Genomic DNA, 22,376 nt, shown 5'->3' with positions numbered 1-22,376 from the left:
CCTGGGAGGGCCTATATTCAGCCCGCACTCCAACAGCTGCAGTGGCTATCAGTTGACTGCTAGATCAGGCTTCAGGTTTTGGTAATAAAAGTTGTTCTGCCTAAGGAGGTGGTGAGCTCCCACTCACTGGCAGTTTTCAAGCAAAGGTTGGATACACACTTCTCTTGGATGCTTTAGGATGCTTTGGGCTGATCCTGTGTTGAGCAGGGGGTTGGACTAGATGGCCTGTATGGCCCCTTCCAACTCTATGTTTCTATATTTCTAATAACCTTCAAGCCCATATGTGGTCTGGGCCCTGAGTATCTGAGGAACCGCCTCTCCACCTATGCCCCGCAAAGGGCTTTACGTTTCTCCAACACCACTAAGCTGGCAATCCCTGGCCCCAGGGAAGCTTGTCTAGCAACGACTAGAGCCAGGGCTTTCTCTGTCTTGGACCCTACCTGGTGGAACAAGCTGCCAGTTCTGCAGGGACTGCAAAAAGGAGCTCTTCACCAGGCATTTGGCCAAGACAAGCAAACAAGCCACTAACCACCAACCAGAAATCATAGAATCATACAGCTGGAATGTACCTACTGGGTCATCTAGTCCAACCCCCTGAACTATGCAGGACACTCATAACCCCACTGTGCCTGCCACCCACTTGAATCTTCACAGACAGCCTCTGTGTCAAATGGCTATCCAGCCTCTGGTTAAAAATTTCCAAAGATGGATAATCCACCACCTCCTGAGGAAGCCTGTTCCACTGAAAAACTGCTCTGTCAGGAACTTCTTCCAGATGTTTAAACGGAATTTCTTTTGCATTAATTTCATCCCATTGGTTCTGGTCTGTTCCTCTGGGGCAAGAGAGAACAACTCCACTCCAACGTCTACAAAGGAGCCTTTTAAATATTTAAAAATAATTATCAGATCCCCTCTCAGTTGTCTCCTCTCCAGGCTAAACAGACCAAACTCCCCCAACCTTTCCTCATATGTCTTGGTCTCCAAACCCCTCACCATCTTTATCACCCTCTTCTGGAAACGCTCCAGTTTGTCTACATCCCTTTTCAATTGTGCTGTCCAAAACTGAACACAGTACTCCAAGTGAGGCCAAACCATAGCAGAGTAAATAGGTACCATCACCTCCCATGATCTGGACACAATGCTCCACTTGATACAGCCCAAAATCCCATTTACCTTTTTAGCCACTGAGTCACACTGCTGACTCATGTTCAATGTATGGTCTCCCAAGACTCCGAGATCCTTTTTGCACATACTACTGCCAAGACACGTATCCCCCATCCTATGTGGGGGGGGGGGGAGGGTTTTCCTACCTAAATAGAGAACTTTACATTTGTCCCTATTGAATTTCATTTTATTGTTTAGCCCACTTCTCAATCCTATCAAGATCATCCTGTATTCTGATTCTATCTTCTATTGTGTTTGCTACCCCTCCGAGTTTAGTATCATATGCAAATTCAATAAACACTCCCTCTAATCCCTCATCAAAATCATTTATGTTGAACAGCACAGGCCCCAGGACACTCCACTTGTCACTCTTCTCCAAGAGGATGTTGAACTTGTACTCCAACAGCTGAAGCCCCAGTGCACAAGCCCCATAATCTGCACTAATAAAAAACCAGACCAGAGTGCAGGCAGACCAAACTGTTGTTTGTTATTGAGCATGGTTGTTATATCAGAGTTTATTGTTGTTACGAAGTTCTATTGTTATACTACAGTGTTTGATACACGTTTCACTGTTAAATAAGTTTTATATTGAATGTTCATTGTACTGTATATTATATTGTAAACCGCTCTGAGTCGAAAGGGAGAGCGGTATATAAATATAGTAAGTAAATAAGGCCAACTCTGCTAAAAATGAAAAGTTCAATAAGTTCTTGGCCTGTCTTGCTGAGAACTTAATTTCCCAGAAAGTGGAGCAGGCAACTAGGGGTCAGCTATTTAAGACTTTATTCTCACCAATAGGGAAGAACTGGCTGAATAGGAAAAAGGTAGTGGGCATGCTTGGTAGTAGCGATCATGTGATTTTGGTAAAATCCCATGGTCAGAAAAACTTAAGAGATGAGAATTCAAGAGGAGTGAATTCCTTAAAAGTGAAATACTGTTACACTAAACGATGTTAGTGGAGGGAGGGGGAGTTCTGGGGAGCACAGGCTGCTGCAAGGTCTAATCTGGCTTTTCAGAGATGTTGTGTCTTTGATCCTGCATAGTCTTATTTTCCCACCTGAACTGGAACTCAGGGGGGCTGGGCAGTGGAAAGTGATATAAGCAACCTGATGCTATTGTTTTTTAGTCCTGGCAATGTATTGATTGTCTACTCGTATTCTCCCAATAAATTAACCTTTGCATCAAGTCAAAATCTTTTTTTGTGGCAATTGGTAGAAACCTCACAATCAACAGTATCTGCCCAGTTTAAAGGAAGGGTTTTTTTGGGGGAAAAGAATGCACCAAACAGCTGATCTGTCATAATCAGTTGCTTTTTGCATCCTTTATATGCCTCCCATTTATATTAGTAAGAGAAAAATATTCATTGCTCCACAGCATTCCTACATAATTAGTAAACAAATTAAGATTTTACCCTTACATCACCATCGCATTTCTGTTGCTTAGCTTCTTTTTCAACTTTTTTCTCACAAGTTTCTTTTGTTTCAGATTCTGGCAAAGACAATTTTTGCTCTTCCACACTGGAATTCACACCTGCATTTTCAGATGAGTTCACATTTAAGTGAAGCTCTGGTGTGTTCTTTGTATCACCTGTAGAAATGCTTGGATTTGTATCACACATGAAAGTCTCTGTTGTTCTATTTTCCAGCGTCTTTTCCATCACAGAAGAAGGTATGTTATTTTGTCTTCTGCTAGAAGCTAGCTGTTCATCAGCTATAACATTTGTTTTGGAGTCCTCCTTCTTTTCCTCTACAGCTGCTGCACCATTTTCACCACCCTTTTCTAGTACTTGGTCTGAGTGACACATGATGGGAATGGTATCACTGTTTTTTTCTGCTCCATTTCCTGAACTACAGCTTTCATTCTGGTGTCCATCATCCTCAGTGGACCCCCTTTCTGGTTTGGTCTCTTTAGCCAGTTCAGCTTGACTTTGTTCTGCTGGATTACTTTCACCTGCTATTTCAGTGTTCAAGGAACAATTAAGAGTAGATGGTGCTGAACTGAAAACGTTCTGAATCTCAGAGCCAGATGTATTCCTCCTCCTCTTCTTCTTCTTCTGTGATGAAAGAGGGGGAGGAAACAATGGAGTTATACGTTTTTTAATCACAGAAATTCTATATATATTTTAAATTTGTTAAACATTTATCGGGTGATATGACCATATATGGTCATGTCGACCCGGCCCTGACAAAACTAGCCAACAATGGGTATGGAGGGGATGGGAAGGGATCATGGGGGGGGGGCGGGGGGGCATGTACATAGCTATGCCTCCCAACCATATTCTGCATGATCGCGCCACTTCTGGGGTTTCTCCAAGCCTAGTTTCTCAACAGGAAAAAACAAAGTTCAGAAAGGCTACCTTATAAGGACAGAGTTAAGACTCTTGAACCTTATAAGCACAGAGTTAAGACCCGTATATATTATCGGGGAAGATCACAAGTTATATGTAATGGCATACATGTATATTTTACACTCAAACTACAAGGTTTCAAGAAAATTGTTAGATGCAAAGTTAGCACAGAAAAGAATGGGGAGGCAAACCATGAAGGGACCATGGGGAAAATGTAGTGCAAAGACTGAAACAGAAACACTGATTGCTTCTGCTGAAAATATTAAAGTCAGATTCTGAAAATATATATCAATAATACTATATTGGCCAGTTCAGCAATGTTGCCAATCTCGGATCTAAACCAACGTATGAAGGGTCCAAACTTAAGCAGTACTATTTGGCTTCCTATATAACTAAGGAAGCCTCAATCTTACAGCCCTTTAGTGTTCTCAAACAACACTGGAACACTTCAGAAAGACTCATTGATGAGTGAGATGTTACACCCTACTATGTTGGTACTACTGCCTGCAGTTCTCCTTCCTCTTCAGTCTTCCAATCTTCTCACCCACAGTGCTGGGTCCTACAGCTCTGATTACCATTCCAATTCTGCAATCCAGCTGTTTATAATGAATACAGATGTGGCCTTTAGTAAGGAACTATATAAGGGTTTGCCTACCTGACAGATACTTGAGATTCCCACCACTGTTCTGGTCTCTCCTCAGCTATTACTGTCGACAGGTCTAGTTAGGAACAAGCTCTCCCAGCCCATCTTAACTATTACCTCTATCCTGTCTGTTGGATTATTTCTAGGGCATGTTCACAACACACACATGCTTAGTGCAATACAGCAACATTACAATTTCAGGGAAAAACAGAGTTGCTCTTACATTTAACTATTGTTTATTGACATCTTGACACACATCAGGACTGTGCAATGTGTTCACCTTGTTCAGCACAAAACCAAAGTGTTCTAGTATCTCAATTGTTCTCTGAGTGAACAGGTCAGATTGTGGTAGGGAGGGTGCTCTTATCAGAAGGTTGTCTAATTTGGGGTGAATGTGGATCCCCTCTTGATGCAGGAGGACCACCACATTCACCAATATCTGTATAAAGACCCTAATTGCTGTTGGCAGGCCAAAGGGTAGGGACCTTTATTAATAATGCTACCCCCGTTCACAAAAACCTAAGTAATGTCTGTAAGCCTGACAGATGGGACATGAAGATATACCACCTGGAGATCCAGTGACGTGAGAAATTCGCCCTGCTGAAAAGCCTCTACTATGGAGTTCAATGTCTACATGCAAATAGAAGAATTCCATGATGCAAGAAGAATTCGTTCACATATTTTGAGTAGAAAATGCCTTTCCAGTCCCCGTTTCTCTTGGGGACTGTGAAAAGCAGTGAGTATACCCCTGACCCCTGTTTTGGAATGGGTACTAGTTCTATGACTCTGATGTTCAAAAGGTGCTCTGTTGCCTGCAGAATCCTTTGCAACTTTAGAGGTTGTTTTATAGTTGGAGAAGGGAAAAAAACTATCTGGAGGTAACTGGTTGAATTCTATCATGTATCCCTGTACAGCGATCTCTTGATCCCAAAAGTCAATTTTGGGATCCCTCTAGGAATTCCGAAATGCAAGGAGATGACCTCCCACCAGAATGACCGAGGAGTCATTCTTTTGGGAATTTAGTACCTCCCTCTGATCAGTCAGGTCTACATTGTTGGTACCTGTTCTCTGGAGTTGAATCCTCCTCTATGGTAACCCTGTCTGGTCTGAACCCAAGACCCTCTTATACCTTCTGGTCCATATTTGGGGCTAGAGTGTTGATTCCGGAAGGTGTGCAGAAAGGGCTTATGATCTCTGCAAATGAAGCATGGGGGTGCCTTCTTTTTGTCTCTAGTTTGGATGAGAACCCCATCCGGGGCTTCCCCAAAGATTTTATCCCCTTGGAAGGGGTGTGAACTGATAATAATTTTTGAATGTGGATCTGCCCACCAGGCCTAGAGCCAAAGTTGTCATATGGTCACTGTGGTCATATGGCCACTGTGGTAGAAGCCATGGCCCTGACTGCAAATAGTGTCCAGGGGACCATTAGCCTGGTGTAAAAATTTAAGATCAATGAATCCTGAGTACAAAGGGCGAATTGTAGAAGGGACTAACAGGTTCCTCAGTCTCTACCTACACAATAATTAACACAGCTAATTGAGCGGGAACAAATAGGGCGGGAAGATAATCAAGCGGGAAAAAAGAAAAAAAAACTGCAAACAAAAAACGGAGGGGGGGGAAGGAAGGAGAGAGGACAGAGAGAGCGAAAAAGAAGACACCGGCCAAACTACCAGCAACGGCAAAGAATTAGACGGGAACATTGTGTTATGCACAGGAAAGAGGGGAGGGGGGGAAGAAAGGAAAAAAAGGGGGGAGAGGGGAGGGGAAGAAGGGAAAAGGAAGGGAAGAGGGGAAAGAAGGACCAAAAAAGAGGGGAGGGGGGAAAGAAGGAGAAAACGAGGAGAGAGGGGGAGAAAGCCTGAGAGGCTGTAATTAGCGATCAGGGCCAACCTCCCACAGATACACACAACTCACACACACAAAGACAGAACCGGGGTTCAACAATTAACCCCAGCCAAAACATAGAACTAAGAATTGAACCAACAGTGTCCATAGAGCTCATAATGCCTAGCAAATCTGAGGAAGGAGAAAAAGCAGGGGCCTTGATAGGGTCAGGGATCCCAATAATAAGGGGCAAAGGCAGGGACAGCGGATGGCGGAGATACATCAAACCAAGGGTGCCGAAAACCAACCATACTCGAGCCCCCTCCAGACTCCGCCCCATCCCTCGTGACACTAGGGTGGAGGCAAAGGTAAACAACCCGCCTCTGACACTGGTGCTGTGCAACGCCAGGTCAATAAACAACAAAACCTCTACGCTGCAAAACCACTTTGTAGAGCAAAGACCGGACCTGGCGTGCATGACAGAACCAGGGAGGGGGAAACGGTTGCCCTCAAAAACCTGCTGGGTTCTCTGTCCTCCACCAGTCCCGGACAGCGGGGCAGGGAGGAGGGGTGGCAATCCTAACCCGAGAGGCTTTCTCCTTTAGAACCCTTCCTGCGCCGTCAATACCAGGCATTGAATGTGTTGGCCTCGGATGGGGATCAACCGAGAGCGTGGCCATCTGGCTAGTGTACCGCGCGCCCAATGCACCACCAGATGCCCTGCCTGACCTGCTAGAGGCGGTAGTGTCCTGGACGCTACAGTTCTCCAGTCTACTAGTCCTGGGGGACTTTAACGTCCATGCTGAGCTACTGTCCTCTAGAACTGGACAGGACCTAGTGTCATCCATGGCAACACTAGGGCTCTCGCAATTTGTTGTTGGCCCCACCCATCAAGCAGGTCACACCCTGGATCTTATTTTCGGCGCAGGTTTGGATGTGGATCTGGTCACAACAACAGCTGTGCCATGGTCAGACCACTATGCTCTAAAGGCTTGGCTAAGGCTCCCACCACCTCCTCAGTTGGGCGCCGAGCAAATTTTAGGTAGCCCACAGAGACTTATGGATCCAATAGGATTCCGGAATGCTCTGCGGGAACCAATGCCTCCCGGCACTTCTCTCAATGGCCTGGTCAGTGACTGGCATAACAGACTGCTGATTGCCATTGATGAGATAGCTCCCTGGCGCCCTCTCCAGCCCTGTCTCAAGCGAGCTCCCTGGTATACCGAGGAGCTTTGCAACAAGAAACGGGAACTGAGACGGCTAGAGCGAGTTTGGAGGAAGACTTGTGACGAAGCCTCGAGAACATCTTATAGAATGCAGATGAAAGCCTATGAGATGGCGGTGAAGTCAGTAAAGCACAATTTTTATTCAGCTACCATCGCATCTGAAGACTCACGCCCAGCTCAATTGTTTAAGGTAGTTCGATCCCTCACTGCCCTGACTGAAGGGCAACAAAACAGTAGCCAATTGGACATCAGCTGTGAGGCATTTGCGAGTCATTTTGCGGACAAAATCTCGACACTCCGCCACGACCTCCCTCCAACCTTAGATACAAAAGTGAACTAGAGGCCCCTTGGCCGTCTTTGGAGAAAACTATGAGTAACTTCAGACGACTCACGCTGACCGAAGTGGACAGGATTCTAGCGACAACAAGACCAACTACATGCCCACTAGATCCTTGCCCATCCTGTCTCTTGAAAACAGCTGGCATAAAGATAATGGGCCCCGTCCGGGAGATACTCAACCTATCTTTAACAACAGGAGAATTCCCGGAGGGTTTGAAAGAGGCTGTGGTACGTCCACTGTTGAAAAAAAACATCTCTAAATCCACAAGAGCCTAACAACTACAGGCCTGTCTTGCACTTAGCGTTTCTGGGCAAGATGATAGAAAGGGCAGTCGCAAACCAACTGACAGAATACCTGGAAGAAGCTTCGGTCCTAGACCCATCCCAGTCAGGTTTCCGGCCTGGCCATGGGGTAGAGACAGCGCTAGTCGCCCTGACGGACGACCTCCGTCGCCAGTTGGATCGAGGCGGGTCGGCACTGCTGATATTATTAGACCTCTCAGCAGCGTTCGACACAGTCGATCACGAGCTTCTAGCTCCCCGCCTCATCGATGCTGGAATACAAGGGACAGCCCTTCAATGGCTGATCTCCTTCCTCCAGGATCGTGGACAGAGGGTTGCAATAGGAGAGAAAACATCAGGCCGCCGGCAACTTACTTGTGGAGTCCCACAAGGAGCGGTCCTCTCTCCTATCCTATTCAACATCTTCATGCGCCCTCTCGCACAGCTGGTACAGAAGTTCGGGCTGGGTTGCCATCAATATGCAGATGACGCCCAGCTCTTCCTCCTGATGGATGGCCGCCCTGACTCTCCCCCAGAAGCATTAGCCAGCTGCCTGGAAGCAGTGACGAGATGGCTCAAGCAGAGTCGCCTGAAGCTCAATCCTTCAAAGACGGAGGTCCTGTGGCTAGGTAGGAAGGGCCCATGCGAGGAAGCGCTCCTGCCTACCCTGGATGGCGTGCAGCTCTCTACGGCTCACTCCGCCAGGAACCTAGGCATGATTGTGGACGCCTCCCTCACAATGGAGGCCCAGATCACAAAGGTAGCGCGGCTGGCATTCTACCATCTCCGCCAAGCCAAACTACTAGCGCCCTACCTGGCCCCGGAACACCTAGCCACAGTGATCCATGCAACGGTCATCTCTAGACTGGACTTTTGTAACTCGCTCTACGCAGGCCTGCCCTTAGCCCTGACCCGGAAACTACAACTAGTTCAAAATGCAGCAGCCAGGATCCTCACGGCAACACGGTGGAGGTCCCATATCCGGCCTATTCTCCATCAGCTGCAATGGTTACCAGTTGAATTCCAGATCAGACTAAAGGTTCTGGTAATTACCTTCAAGGCCATATGCGGTCAGGGCCCAGTGTACCTGAGGGACCGCCTCCCCGCCTATGCCCCCAAAAGAGCTCTACGCTCTACTGCCTCCAATCAGCTAAGGATACCTGGCCCTAAAGAAGTCCGTCTGGTCTCGACCAGGGCCAGAGCATTCTCTGTTCTGGCCCCTACCTGGTGGAACGAGCTCCCAGAGGAGATCAGGGCCCTGACGGAGCTTAAACAGTTCCGCGGGGCCTGCAAAAAGGAGCTCCTCCACCAGGCATTTGGCCGAGACCAGACGTAATCTACAGCGACCAAGGGCCCCTGCTCCCCCCCACCCCCCCTCAGAATTCAATCAATACACCACCCCCCTCAGAATCCCATCAACAAGCCCTGGACCTGTTTGTATTACGATTGTTTACTGTTATACTGTGTTGTGTTTGGTTGCAATTGTTGGTTATCGATGTACATGTTCTACAGACTGTTTTATGTATGGTTCTCTGTTATAATGTAAACCGCCCTGAGCCTCCGGGGAGGGCGGTATAGAAGTATGATAAATAAATAAAATAAAATAAATAAATAAATACTGCCACAATGCCAGTCACCAGAAGAGGAGCATCAACATTGCTACTCTTAACTAAGGGAATGAAAAAGGTCACCTGAGCCACAAAGAGCAACCACTACCTGAAGTATACTCACTTTCTTTGGCACAACCCAATCCTGACTCCCAGTGCTTTCTGGCAGAGAATCTTCCACTTCCTTGTGCACCAATTCAGTGGGTGGACAGTCATCACCATCAGCTTCCAAAGGGGAGGTGCTCTTCAGTTCTACACCAGTTTCTGCCTCTTCCACCAAAGTCATACTTGGATCTCTGTTCTCTGCACCTGAAATAGAGACCTTTGTTAATATAGAAGGTCAGAGAAGTCACCAAAATTTAAAAATACTATGTCCTCAATAGTACTCATATCAGCAGCTTTTCAATCATTTTCTGAAAGAAAACCTACCTAACAACCCAGTCCACAACTACCATTTAAACACCAGAATTAGAGCACATATGGTGACCTCATGGACAGCTCAATGATTACCCCAAATGATATAATTGATTAATATGACAGTCTAGAATAGAGTTGTCAGACATATGGCCTTGGGGCTAGAACCAGCCTATCTGGGGCTCTTATCTGGACCACAAGCAACCTATAAGAAACAACAAAAAAGGTGTGTGTGGGGAGAAAAACCCAACCTGGAATAGAGTTGAGAACCTAAAAAGCTTGAGAAAGCTGCAACTATATATATATATATATAGCCCCTCTGAACAGCCAAATCAGGGCGGTTCAGAAAAATGGAAAATGCAATTTAAAACTAAAACAGATAAGAACAAATAACCCCCCCCCCATCCTCCCCTGCCATGCAATCGCTGGAAACGCCACCTCCCACCAAAGGTGAGGTAGTTCAAGGGGGGAGCCCAATCAATGTTCTGCCACCCAGCCACAACCAAATGCCTGGTGGAAGAGCACTGTCTTGCAGTTCCTCTGTAACTAGGAGAGGTCCATCAGGGCCCTCAGCGACACCGGAAGCTCATTCCACCAGGTTGGGGCCAAAACCAAAAAGTCACCAGTCCTGGTCAAGGCCAGGCGGACCTCTCTTGGGCCCGGGACCACCAGCCTGTTTAGATTCACAGAGCATAATGCCCTGCTATGGATGTAAGGAAATAGGCGAGTCCTCAGGTACGCCAGACCCAGGCCACAGTTGGGCCATCTGTCCATTAGGAGATAGAGCTGGGTGTCATCGGCATATTGATGGCAACCCAGCCCGTAGCTCCAGATCAGCTGGGACAGAGGGTGCATATAGATACTGAATAACGTAACTAACCTGTATATGTATGGCCTATAGAAAAAGTTTCACTCCTTGTTCTTTTTATTTTTTAATACTTGCGCTCCATAAATAAAATTCAAATGAAATATGTTTATATTATAAAGTTGCAGCATTCTCAGCCTTTTAGGTCCGCAAGCAACCTTTATCAGAGGCTGTGCATTATGTTCCTGTACACTGTTCCCAGTGCTAATGTGTAGCGGAATGTGGGAGGGCAGGCATGAGGGAGATAAGGGCTGGCCAGGCCTGCGCTCCGCAATCAATGAGATGGTAGCCTTGACCGCTTGTGCCTTGTGCGCCATGGGCAGGGGGAGTAAGTTTTGATGCTGGCAAATGCGTGGTAGTGGGCAGGCACAGGGATGGAGACAACCATCACGGCTGTTGCTGTCCAGACCTTGAAACAGGCTTTCTCAACCAGGGTTTTGTGAAATCCTGGGGTTTCTCGATGGCTATGGAAGGGTCTTCTAAATGGGTAGGAGTTAATTTTTATATCGTTTAAAATTTATGGGATGCCAACCTTAGCTTCAGCATTATCATTGTCTCTGCAGATGGAGGATTATATGTGTGATGTAGGAGGCGATGTGGAGAAATATCTCATGGCATCACTCAAGCAGAGTGGGAGAGGCTACATGACATGAATCCTCAGAACCTGACCCGTACCAGTCCAGGTTCTGACCTGGCCACGGGTGGAAATGGCTCTGGTCACCTTGGCAGATGACAGCTGCATTGTGATGGGTCAGTGCTACTCATTATGCTCAACATTACAGCAGCGTCTGACTTGGTCAATCACAAGTTGCTATCTCCCCGCCTCATTGACGCGGGGACGTAGGGGCTAGCTTTACAGTGGCTCGTCTCCTTTCTCCAAGGTCTAGAACAGAGGGTAGTAATCAGAGAGGAACAATCGTGCCTTTGTGAGATCCCACGCAGGATGCCCCAGGGTGCAGTTCTCTGCCCAGTATTAGTTCACATTGTTCTGTGCCCTCTTGCCCAGCTGGTTGGGGAGTACAGGCTTGGGTGTCATCGGTGTGCGGATGATACCCAGTTCTATCTGCTAATCGGTAGTGGGCCATATACAACCCTGAATTCCCTGGCCAGATGCCTGGAGGCTGTGACAGTGGGGCTCCAGCAGAGTCGTCTGAAGCTCAACCCTGAGAAGTAATAGGTCCTGTGGCTAGGCACAAAAGAGCCGGATGAGGAAGTAAGCCTTCCCTGCCTTGATGGTGTTCAGCTGACAGCTTCACACATTTTCGGGAATTTGGCAGTGATCTTCAATGACTCCCTGACAATGGAGGCTCAGATCATAAAAGTAGTGTCATAATCACCCTAAGGGGCCTGAGAGCCCTTCACCCCTCCTTCCCCCCACATTCCTATCATTTTTCCTCTCACCTCCATCCCACGGTTTATGACCTGTAGAGACTCTCTCCCCCACTGTGAGAGTTCTGTTATCTGTCCATGTCCTTGGTTCACATAGTAGATACTGGAAACTTACTGCCAGGGATGACAGGGGGAACAGACTGGATGTCTCCTGGATTCACGCCTTTTAGATCAAAAGCCTCTCCTATGGAAACTGGATCTCCCGCTCAGTCCCCCCCCCCATATAGACCTAAGGGGGCCATCTGTACTTGTCACTGTCAATGTTCCTATTCTTGCCATGCTTTGCCTTATGGGACCCTTCAATAAAGACTGACTTCGTTGCACCTCATGTGTATGGAGCAGTTCTCTGCAAGGGGGTCTCTTCTGGTTAGCTGGACCAGCCTATGGTTCATGACAAGTAGCACGCCAGGTGTTTTTCCATCTTCACCAGGCAAAACTACTAACGTCCTATCTGACCCCAGAAAACCTAGCCACGGTCATCCATGCAATAGTCACCTCCAGATTAGATTACTGTAAGTCGCTCTACATGGGTTTACCCTTGACCCAGGGATTACAACTGGTACAAAAAGCAGAGGGCCCATATACAACCTGCCCATCAGCAACCACACTAGCTGCCAGTTGAATTCCAGATCTCATTCAAGGTGCTGGCCATATGCAGTCTGCATCCCACATTTCTAAAGGACCACCTCTCCAAGTACGCCCCAAGAAGGACCATAAGATCCTTATGAACTAATACATTGGTGGGCCCTGGTCTGAAGCAGGTCCATATGGTCTCAGGCCGGGCCTTCTTGGCCATGGCTCTGCCTGGCAGAATGAGCTACCAGTCAAAATCTGGGCCCTGATGGAACTACCTTAGTTCTGCAGGGCCTGCATGATGGCACACTTCCAGCAGGCATTTGTTTGAGGCCAGAATGAACCAACATCAACAGATTCTATGGGCCTCCCTGCACTCATCTCCATATTCTCACCCCCACTGAATTACTATCAAAAACTATCCCTTTGAATTAGGAAGACCAGCAGGCTACTGGAGTGTTCAATTGTTTGAACTGGTTTTTCATGGTATTTTAATTCACAATTAACTACGATTTTACACTGTTTTATATATTTATTATATCCCAGACTGCTCTGCAGGGAACAGTATATAAAACTAATAATAATATATTGTTTTATTTATTAATAGTGGCTATATCATCCCTGTACAGGAAAACCAGCATGTTCATTCCTAGTTATTGAAAAAGTTTGGTTCAGGCTTTGGCCTACTTTGATGGGCTTATTTTCTGATGTGCCTTTAAAACTGTTTTTCCTAATTAATGTTATATCAGTTTGTCCTTGAACACACCTGCACTGTGAGCTCAGCTCATCCCTGAGATTGCCGTTTGAAGGAGTCCTCTCAGCTTCTTCCAATTAGCACTGGCCTTGCTAGTGTAAGAGCCTGACCTTCTTGTTACTGCAAGTCAAGTGATGTCAGATTGCTGACACCTTAGCAATGCTCCCTTATAGGAAATTAAAGTAATCTGTCATCTTGTTACCATGGGTTTTAATTGGCTTTCAACTAAATGAATAACACATTTTGATTGAGCCTTCTAGTTAAGCCCTACATGGGAGATTATCTGTAAGTATTCTCCTTTGTATTAAGGCTTTGTCTTACCTATATGGTTTGCCAATTTTGTGCTATTGTTATGTCTGGTTTTCCTAGACACCATATTCTTTTTGGGTCACAACTCTTGTGCAATGGACTTAGACTCTTTGGACTCTTGATTATTGATCTCAAATCCCTCCTGCTTTTGAGTACTGAATATTATAGCCAGTTATATTCAATACTTTATTTTCTTGCTGTCTACCTTAACATTATTTTTTAAAATCTTTGTCTGATTCTTGAATTACCCACCCATAGCCTTGCTTGATTACAGCTACCCAAATCCTTTTTTTCCTGGTGTTTCATCCCAGGCTTGGGTTGAGACACCCTGTTTATTCCCAGACAGACCTTGGATGTTGTCCCTGGACCTTCTAAGCCTTGGGACAGATTCAGGGGTGGTGGCAGACTACCAGAGGGATTGTTTGGATAGCCTGACTCCCTGTTTTGTAAAGTTTAAATTCTTGACTGAAGTACCAGATGGTGGGAAGGTGTGCAGCAGACTCTCCATCTTGGGGCCATACTTCCATGTACTACAATACCATTCCAATGAAACAGAAGGACTGAAAAAAACAAGCCCATCCATTTGTACATGCGATGGAAAAATAGGTGAGAAATGTGGGGCATCCTCTTATTTCAGTGGAAGGAGGCTAAACTAGGTGGATCTACAGACAATCCAAAGCACATGGGATGTGATTTGTAGCATCTTTTCATTGGTAAGTGGGAAGACTATGCTGCTGTACCAAAGGATAAGCTTTCTGAAGTTGGCATCAGCAATTACCAGTTTTGGGATTTGAATTACTTCCAAGTTAAAGCTTTTGCTTCTAAATTTCTATCAGTGTTTGGGACACTGTAAAACTCTGAATAGCTCTGTTCTGTAATGAATGGAAATACATCAAAAGTATGTTCTCAGTTTACAGATACAAATACTGTTTAATCAAGAAAATGCTGTAAGGTGTTGATGTTTTAAGTATGTTTGTCTTTTGAGCTTAAAATTGGATTTGTCCGTATCCAATATAAAGTTTATATCCACAATACCTGGTCATTTTTATGGCATACATGGCCTAGCCCAACAGAGGGACATTTATGTCAGATCCAGCCCTCATAACAAATGAGTTCAACATTCTGGTTTCTATCAACCAGGGGTTTTGTGAAACCCTGAGGTTTCCTGATAGCACTGGAAGGGTTTCCCAAATGGGTGGGAATTAATTTTTATATATTTTTAAAAAATTGTGAAAACATTTATCAAGTGATATGACCATATATGGCCATGTTGACCCACCCACTCCTCCCAAAATGGCTAATGATGTCCTGGAGGGGTCAGGAAGGGGAAGGGCCTCAGGGAGGTGTGTACACAGCTGTGCTTCTCAACCCTATTCTGCACAATTGTGGCACTTCTGGGATTTCTTGAAGCCTGAAGAATGTTTCAGGGGTTTCTCAAATCTGAACAAAGCTGAGAAAGACTGTAAGCCTAAATTTAAGACCTTTAAGGCCCTAAAAGTATGGCTTTACTGATTAACAGAATAGAAGGGCTGGGTTTTTTACCCCAGTTTCTCTATCTTAATGAATCTTGAAATGACTTAAAATCACCTTCTCCTCCTCTCAGCAGGTGGCTTGGGAAGTAGATGAGGCTGAAAGTTCTGGAGAAATTTGACTGGCTTAAAATCACACTTGCGGAGGAGTGGGGATCAAATTGGTTCTCCAGATTAAAATCCACTACACTTAACTGTTGCACCATACTGGCTCTCCATTTTGATTCTGTCAACTTCCAATATAGACATTATAGAAACACTAGCAAGAAAGCCCAGTGCAACCAAGAATGCAATAGGCGCTAGAACCTAGGGGACACCAGCAAGCACAGGTATCTCTCCCCCCCCCACCCCATGGCAGCAGGAGCCATAGGAGGTAATCAGGGCTCTTTGTAGCAGAGAATGAGGTCTTGTTTGGGCAGCTCTCTCTGTCCTCTCTCGCAGCAGGAGCCATAGCAGGTAATCAGGGCTGGTTTGTGGTTTGGCAGGGCTCTCTGTGTCTCTCAGGTGCTGGCTCCTGCAGCATCTGAGAGCAAAGTGGCTAGTGTCCAGGGAGGGAGGGAGCTGTAGGTGCAGGACCAATCAGGGTGCAGCCAGCTTTGGCCCTATTCCAACACAGACAGCCAGGACACTCTCCAACTCCAGGGCTGTTTCACAAATATTAAGAGGAACAATGGATAAGGATAAGACAACAGTTAAAACATCAACCATAACAACATGCATTTCTTGTGGTTAAGAGATAATGGTAATTTTACAATATTGGCCCCAGACTAACTAATTTTTCCATGGCATTCTTGATGCCTAATAGGATACAGTTAATTCCACTAAATGATTTTATACATTAGGATACCCCTATATATTATCTTACTTTGCATGTTGGCGGGATGAGCCAATCTTTCTCCACAGTTGCTGCAAAAATTGGGAGACGCTGGAAAGTTGTGGCCGCATTTTGGGCATTTAATGCCCTTCTTCTGCTTCCGCCGCCCCAGGATGAAATTATTCCTAGCCTATTAAAAAACACCAAAAAATGGGCAGAAAATTAGTCATATCACATATGCTTAAGATTCTGTCTCTAGAAAAAGAAAGTGAAAACCCATGAAGCTATTCTTAGTAACCTTTTAATATTTCACATACTGTTATAGGAGAATAAAATGCCGTACATTTATTGATGCAGAACGCAAGAAATATATTTTTCAAATATGCTACAGAAAAGCCCCAGGAAACCATCTCACAATCATTAAAAACACACAAGATATACAAACAAAGAACTTAACATTTTAAGTTTAAAGGTCATATTTTGCTTTTTGATCAAGCTCCAAGATAATCATCATCATCACTTCACTATCACTAAAATAATAAAGTTCAAGTTTACAGCCCTACCTGATTGCCCTTCCTGGAGGTGTGCCACCAATAGAGAGAGGGAGCATTCTGCCAACAAGAACCAACAGCTCAAATTGCATGGAGCAGGGGTAGTCAACCTGTGGTCCTCCAGATGTTCATGGACTACAATTCCCATGAGCCCCTGCCAGTGTTTGCTGGCGGGGGCTCATTGGAATTGTAGTCCACACTCATCTGGAGGACCACAGATTGACTACCCCTGGCATAGAGAACTCACACCCTACCTGATTGGTCCCCACTGGAAATATCCTCCTAATAAGAGATGGCCTTCAGACAGAAATGGCTCACTCTGCTAATTTAGCCCCAGGGGAGCCCTTGGATAGGAAGGGCTAATAAGCGATCAGCTCTCCACCTCCAATTTCCTGCCAGTTTCAGAAGAGAAGGCAGTCTCAGAGCATACCCTGCTGCCAGTATGTTGCCCTGACATCCTTAAACTCTGACGACATGGAGGAGAGTGAGCTGCCTCCTAGGACAGCCTCTGCATGCCTTGGGGGGGGGGCTGTAGGGGGCCCCGAAATGCTTTCCTATTAGCCCTGTGGGACACAGGATGGGAAGGAAAAGCCTCTACCCTGGGAACACTTACCCATGGCCCACCCTGTTACTTTAGGGCAAATCAGAAGGGAGTTCTCTGCCAGGAAAGGCTAATAAGAGATCAGCTCTCTACCTCTGACTTCCTGACAGTTTCAGAAGTTTGCTGGGCAGAAGAGAAGCCTGCTTCATGGCATGCCCTGTTGCCAGTAAGTTTCCCTGGCCTCTTTCAACTCCAAGGACATGGGGGGAGGGAGCAAGCTGCCTCCTTGCACAGCCTCTGCATGCCTTATAGAGGGGTGGTTCTGTGGGAGGCCCAGAAACAGCCCCCTACTGGATCCCTGGGACACAGGGCAGCTAGAAAAAGCCTCTGCCCTGGGAATGTTTAGTCATGAGGAAGTCATGTGTGGTTTGCAATTAGAGAAGGGGGGAATGCTTTGGGGGGTAACCATCACAGGCAATAGCAGCAGGAAAAATAATGCTGATGTGGTTGGACTGGAAAGATGTAGACTTTCCCTTTCCGTATGGATACCACCTTGGTCTGGCTGCAATCTTTCCAAGACCATCACAGCAAAGGATATTTGAGATCAATGGCATGGAAGATGGGGAAACTGTAGATGGGCACAGGAAGGGGAAGTCACTGTTTCCCAGTAGAGAGTTGGTTTTTATATCTTGCTTTTGACTACCCAAAGAAGTCTCAGAGTGGCTTATAGTAGCCTTCCTTTCCTCTTCCCACAACAGACATCCTGTGAGGTATGTGAGGCTGAGAGAGCTCTGAGAGAAACTGCTATGGGAGATCTGTTTCTAAGAGGACTATGACTAACCCAAGTTCACCCAGCTGGCCTGATGTCACCCAGCATGTGGAAGAACAAGGAATCAAATCCAGGTCACCAGATAAGAAGCCACTGTTCTTAATCACTACACCAAGCTGTGCAAATTCCCATTGCCTTAAAGAGATGTAGCCATAACATAGGCAGAAGAAGCTATTGCAGGAGGATGGTGTCTTTTTTTACTTCCTCAATGACTGTTATGGGATTCTTTTCCTTTAAATTTGGACCTTCTGACCAATGACTTCTCAGAGCAATCCAAGGAGGGAGACACCTGGAGAGGTGATTTTATGATTAATAAGGTTTGCAATTTGAGAAGGGAGGAATGCTTTTGTCTTCTGTGTGCTCTTTCGCTCTCTCTCTCTCTCTCTCTCTCTCTACCAATGTCCTTGTTCACTCCTGGGTCAAACCCTCTGCCAAAGAATTAATGAACACAAGTCTAACAAAAAATCACATGCCTGAAAAACCTGTAGCTGTTTTATTGCAAAGGACCTTTAAGAACAGACTAGAAAGGGAGATTGCGGGAAATTATTACAACATTCAAACAATGGAATACCCAGGACTCATCAAGGACATTGGTTTCTTATCTCACTACGTATGCTAACCTCATTGAACTGTTATATCCACATTCCTGAGAATCCCTTCTTTTTATTGTATTTGGGACAATGTGACTGTAATGTGACATAAGGAGCATGTAATGTAATTTAGAATCTAACTGTGGTCTCAGGACAAGGTAACAAACTAATATGGCTTGTCATTTGTGGTGATGCTTCCATGCTTGGGTGAAGACAGATGGGACAAGTAACTAGTTCCTTTTAATTATTTCATTTCATAACTGAGAAACTGCCATTAATTACTAGCCTTGACATTTTTTCTGTTTTTGTGAACTAAAACTGAAACCAGAGGACTGATTAGCTTTTTTAGCAAAGAATTATCATACTTCATATTTTTGATGTTATCACAGTTTAGTAATTTGCTACTAATTTACTTTTTCCTTATATCTACAGTCTTATGATCCTTGTTCCATTATTTGATTAAGAGTGCATGCACTCAAAAGCTCACACTTTGAATAAATCTTCATTGTTCTTAAAAGTTCGACTCAAATCTTGTTTAATTTATATATTTTTAACTTTTTTAAACATGTATCCAGTGGTATGATCATATAAGGTCATGTCAACCCACTTCCCCCCCTCCCAAAATGGCCCATGGGCCAGGAGGATGTGGGAAAGGGAGGGGCCCTAGATGGGCATGTAGAGAGCTGTTTCACTTCTCTTCTAAATAGAACTATTTACTTCTTCGAAGCAGTTTGGTCCTCTGACCAACTTGCATATTTATATTCTGCCAATTAGTACTCCCCCCCCCTTCTTCCTGTATTCTTGGCCGTACAGATGTTCACTGGATGCCACTCTCCCAAGCACAGAGGTATTGTACTCCTAAATTTATGCTTGCCAGATTGCTATAAAGGGTGTGGAGACTATCAGGTCATAAACAAGCAAGCAGAAAATGATAATAACCCAAACCACAAGAGTACTTGACACTTGGGATTAACTATATCAATTTAAAAGTGATAAACTAAGTAACAAAAACGAATCTACTAGCACAACTTTAGGCATTGTTTGGACATAAGGAAGAGGCATATAAAATTCCCTTTGCTGTCTACAAAGCCCTCAGGGGATGGCGGTATACAAATGTAATAAATAAAATAAATAAAAGCAAGTAGCTCCCCTCCACAGCCTCCGCTACCCCTCAACCGTAATTTATTTATTTATTTAGATTTATATACCGCCCTCCCCGAATGACTAAGCGGCAGATTCCTATGAAATGTAAAAGGTTGGGGAGAGATCTGGCCACCATGCTTTCTCTCCCTTGGAGGGGGGGGGGGGTCAGCCGGATAAGCGACCAATCAGTAACCGCTATGCAAATAACGCGGGATCCATGTTTATCAGCCACACACTTGTCTCTCGCTCCCCCCTTCCCCTGGTAGATGCTCCTGCCCTCGGCCAATAAGAAAGCACTGCAAACGCCCAGAATTCCTCGAGGTTGTAATTTTCCAATTGGCTCGCAATATCAGAGCCGCTTGACACAAGGAATAAGCCTCCGTCACTATATATCCAGCCCTTCCTGTTCTCCTACGATAAAGCACTAACAGCCTGACACTAAACGTATATCCTCACAAACACTCATGTCTGCCAACCAAAGCTCTTGGGCAAAATGCGCAAAAAGTACCTTTTGTTTTTTTAAGCAAAGGCCTTAAGGCACAATTGCCGGCATCTATTCTTTGCAACCGTGCCTAATCACCGAAACAAATCTACGGGGACCAGGATGCCAAACGAAGGCTGAAACAAACCATCGCCACGTAACTGAACTCCTTATCCTCCCGGTAATCTCATCGCCGGGGGGGGGGGGGGCGGTAGAGCAAAAACCAAAAGTAAAAACAAGAACTATCTCGTCACGGATTGATGCCACGCCCCTCGGCTAGAGAAGGCAAAAGGTCCTTGTTTCCAAAACGGACGAGTCACGGTCCCATCGCTAATAATCATTGTTTAAAACGATAGTTTAAAAGAATAATAATTTTAAACAGCAAGACACTAGATTTGCCCCGCCTCCATCCACTTCCCACAAACCGGGAAACTAGCCCCGTCCCCTGCCCCGCTCCGATCTTGCATGCAAAGACTTCCGCGCCTGTGTCCTGCAAACGGCGACAACAACAACCACAATCCCGTACCAGATCGGGCTGGTTATTTTCCCCGGCGCAGCCCTGCTCCAAAGGGCTTGAAAGGGCCACCCGGGGAACAGAAGGCGGCGCCACTAACTGTTTAGTTGCATTAATGCGTCTGCTGAAACGCGGGAGCGACTCACCCCAATCCAGTTCCAAACTTGCGGCTCTCCCTGCCCGAACGAAGGACCGGTTCTTCGCGGGATGCGTCGCCGCCGACTGCCAACGCCGGGAGAGGAACTTTCCTGCCAGCTCCCCTCGCCTTATGGTCAGTTTCGTTTCCCGCAGGTCCCTCGCCGGCTCCGGTCCCGCCCCCGCTTCGATCTTCGCTTCGCCAGCCGGCCCCGCCTCGCCCCAGCCCCCCTTTCCCGCCAGCTGTGGCCGGTGTGTCCGGAAGGGACTGCGAAGTTTCGGTCCCGAGCCTCAAGTTGCAAGTAAAAGGTGTCCGAGCCGAGAAGCGGCTAGAATATTGTGGATCAAGATCTATGTAAACCGAACGATGTAATGAGAGACAAAATATTCCCCATTGTAATGGATAAGACTTCGTTGTTGTTGTTAGGTGCGAAGTCGTGTCGGACCCATCGCGACCCCATGGACAATGATCCTCCAGGCCTTCCTGTCCTCAAAGATTTACCCCTCATTATAGCTGAATCATTCAAAGGCATCCAAAAAGGTTGAAAACTTTTTGCTAAATTGTTTTGCATAACTGAGGTCAATAATGTTAGCCGTTCTGGAAATCTGACTATCCAAAAGCCAACTTTTAGACTACTGCGAGACACTCTCTATTTAAAAGGGTTTGGAAACTCCAGTGCAGAATGCTGTAGCCTGGATCATTACTGGAGTGAGTTGCCCAGGGACCCTTTCATTCCAGTCTCAGTCCATCTTGACAACCCTGGGTTTCCCAAATAGGTGGGAGTTAATTAATTTTAATATGTATATTAATTTGTTAAATATTTATGTTGACCAGCTCCCCCCTCCCAACATGGCCAATGATAGGCTTGGAGGGGGTGGGAAGGGGAGGGACCCCGTGTGGGCATGTACACAGCTATGCTTCCCAACCATATTCTGCATGATTGCACCACTTCTGGGGTTTCTGGAAGCCTGAAGAATGTTCCCGGGCTTTCTCAGTAGTAAAAAAGTTGAGGAAGTTTGATCTATAGTGACTCCAAATCTGTTTCCAGAAACAATTGAGGGTACAGGTATTGACCTTTAAAGCCCTATATGGCTTGGGAAGATTAATACCCTAAGGACCTTACAAACCTGATCCAAACACCGCTGCAATCACCTAAGGTTTTGCATGGGCCTCCTTGGTCATGACACCAAAACTCTGGGATTCTTTCCCTAGAGCAGGCTCCCTCAACTGGCCTTGGGAGGGTTTCTTAAATGGGTGAGAGTTAATTAATTTTAAATATACTTTTAAAATGTGTTAAGCAATAATCACGTAATACAGCGGTCCCCAAATTTTTTGTGGTCGAGGACTGCCTCCAAGGGTGGGGGAGAGCTGGCTGTGTTTTAATTTTTTGTTTTTATGGTTTTGTGTGTGTGTGTGTGTGTGTGTGTGTATTCGTTTTGATTTTAAAGGTGTCTTGTTGGTTTTGGAAATTGTTTTAAAGATATGTTTATTATGCATCTTTTTAATATGTTA

The 22,376-nt window shown here is 45.7% G+C and overlaps 1 protein-coding gene across 7 annotated transcripts in view; it reads right to left on the bottom strand.

Annotated features, from left to right (window-relative positions):
• RNF213 (ring finger protein 213) overlaps nucleotides 1–21,060 on the bottom strand; it is a 135,791-nt gene extending 114,731 nt beyond the window's left edge. For 3 of the 7 annotated variants that reach the window (XM_077328190.1, XM_077328195.1, XM_077328193.1), the window contains exons 1-4: nucleotides 20,875–21,060; nucleotides 16,131–16,269; nucleotides 9,557–9,741; nucleotides 2,576–3,217 (exon numbers count right to left, since the gene is read on the bottom strand). In XM_077328190.1, the coding sequence (XP_077184305.1) occupies nucleotides 2,576–3,217; nucleotides 9,557–9,741; nucleotides 16,131–16,137 (834 nt within the window). In that variant the 5' untranslated portion in view covers nucleotides 16,138–16,269; nucleotides 20,875–21,060. Of the gene's footprint in view, nucleotides 1–2,575; nucleotides 3,218–9,556; nucleotides 9,742–16,130; nucleotides 16,270–16,642; nucleotides 16,662–16,884; nucleotides 16,905–20,874 lie in introns of those variants that run through there. The other 4 variants (XM_077328194.1, XM_077328191.1, XM_077328192.1 and 1 more) reach the window with 4 other exon arrangements.
• Between the last annotated feature and the right edge of the window lie 1,316 nt (nucleotides 21,061–22,376).

This window comes from Paroedura picta, chromosome 3, assembly GCF_049243985.1.
Source record: "Paroedura picta isolate Pp20150507F chromosome 3, Ppicta_v3.0, whole genome shotgun sequence".
NCBI classification, from domain to species: Eukaryota; Metazoa; Chordata; class Lepidosauria; order Squamata; family Gekkonidae; genus Paroedura; species Paroedura picta.
Note: the sequence above shows the minus strand (reverse complement) of the source record. Positions and strands in the feature narration are given on the sequence as shown.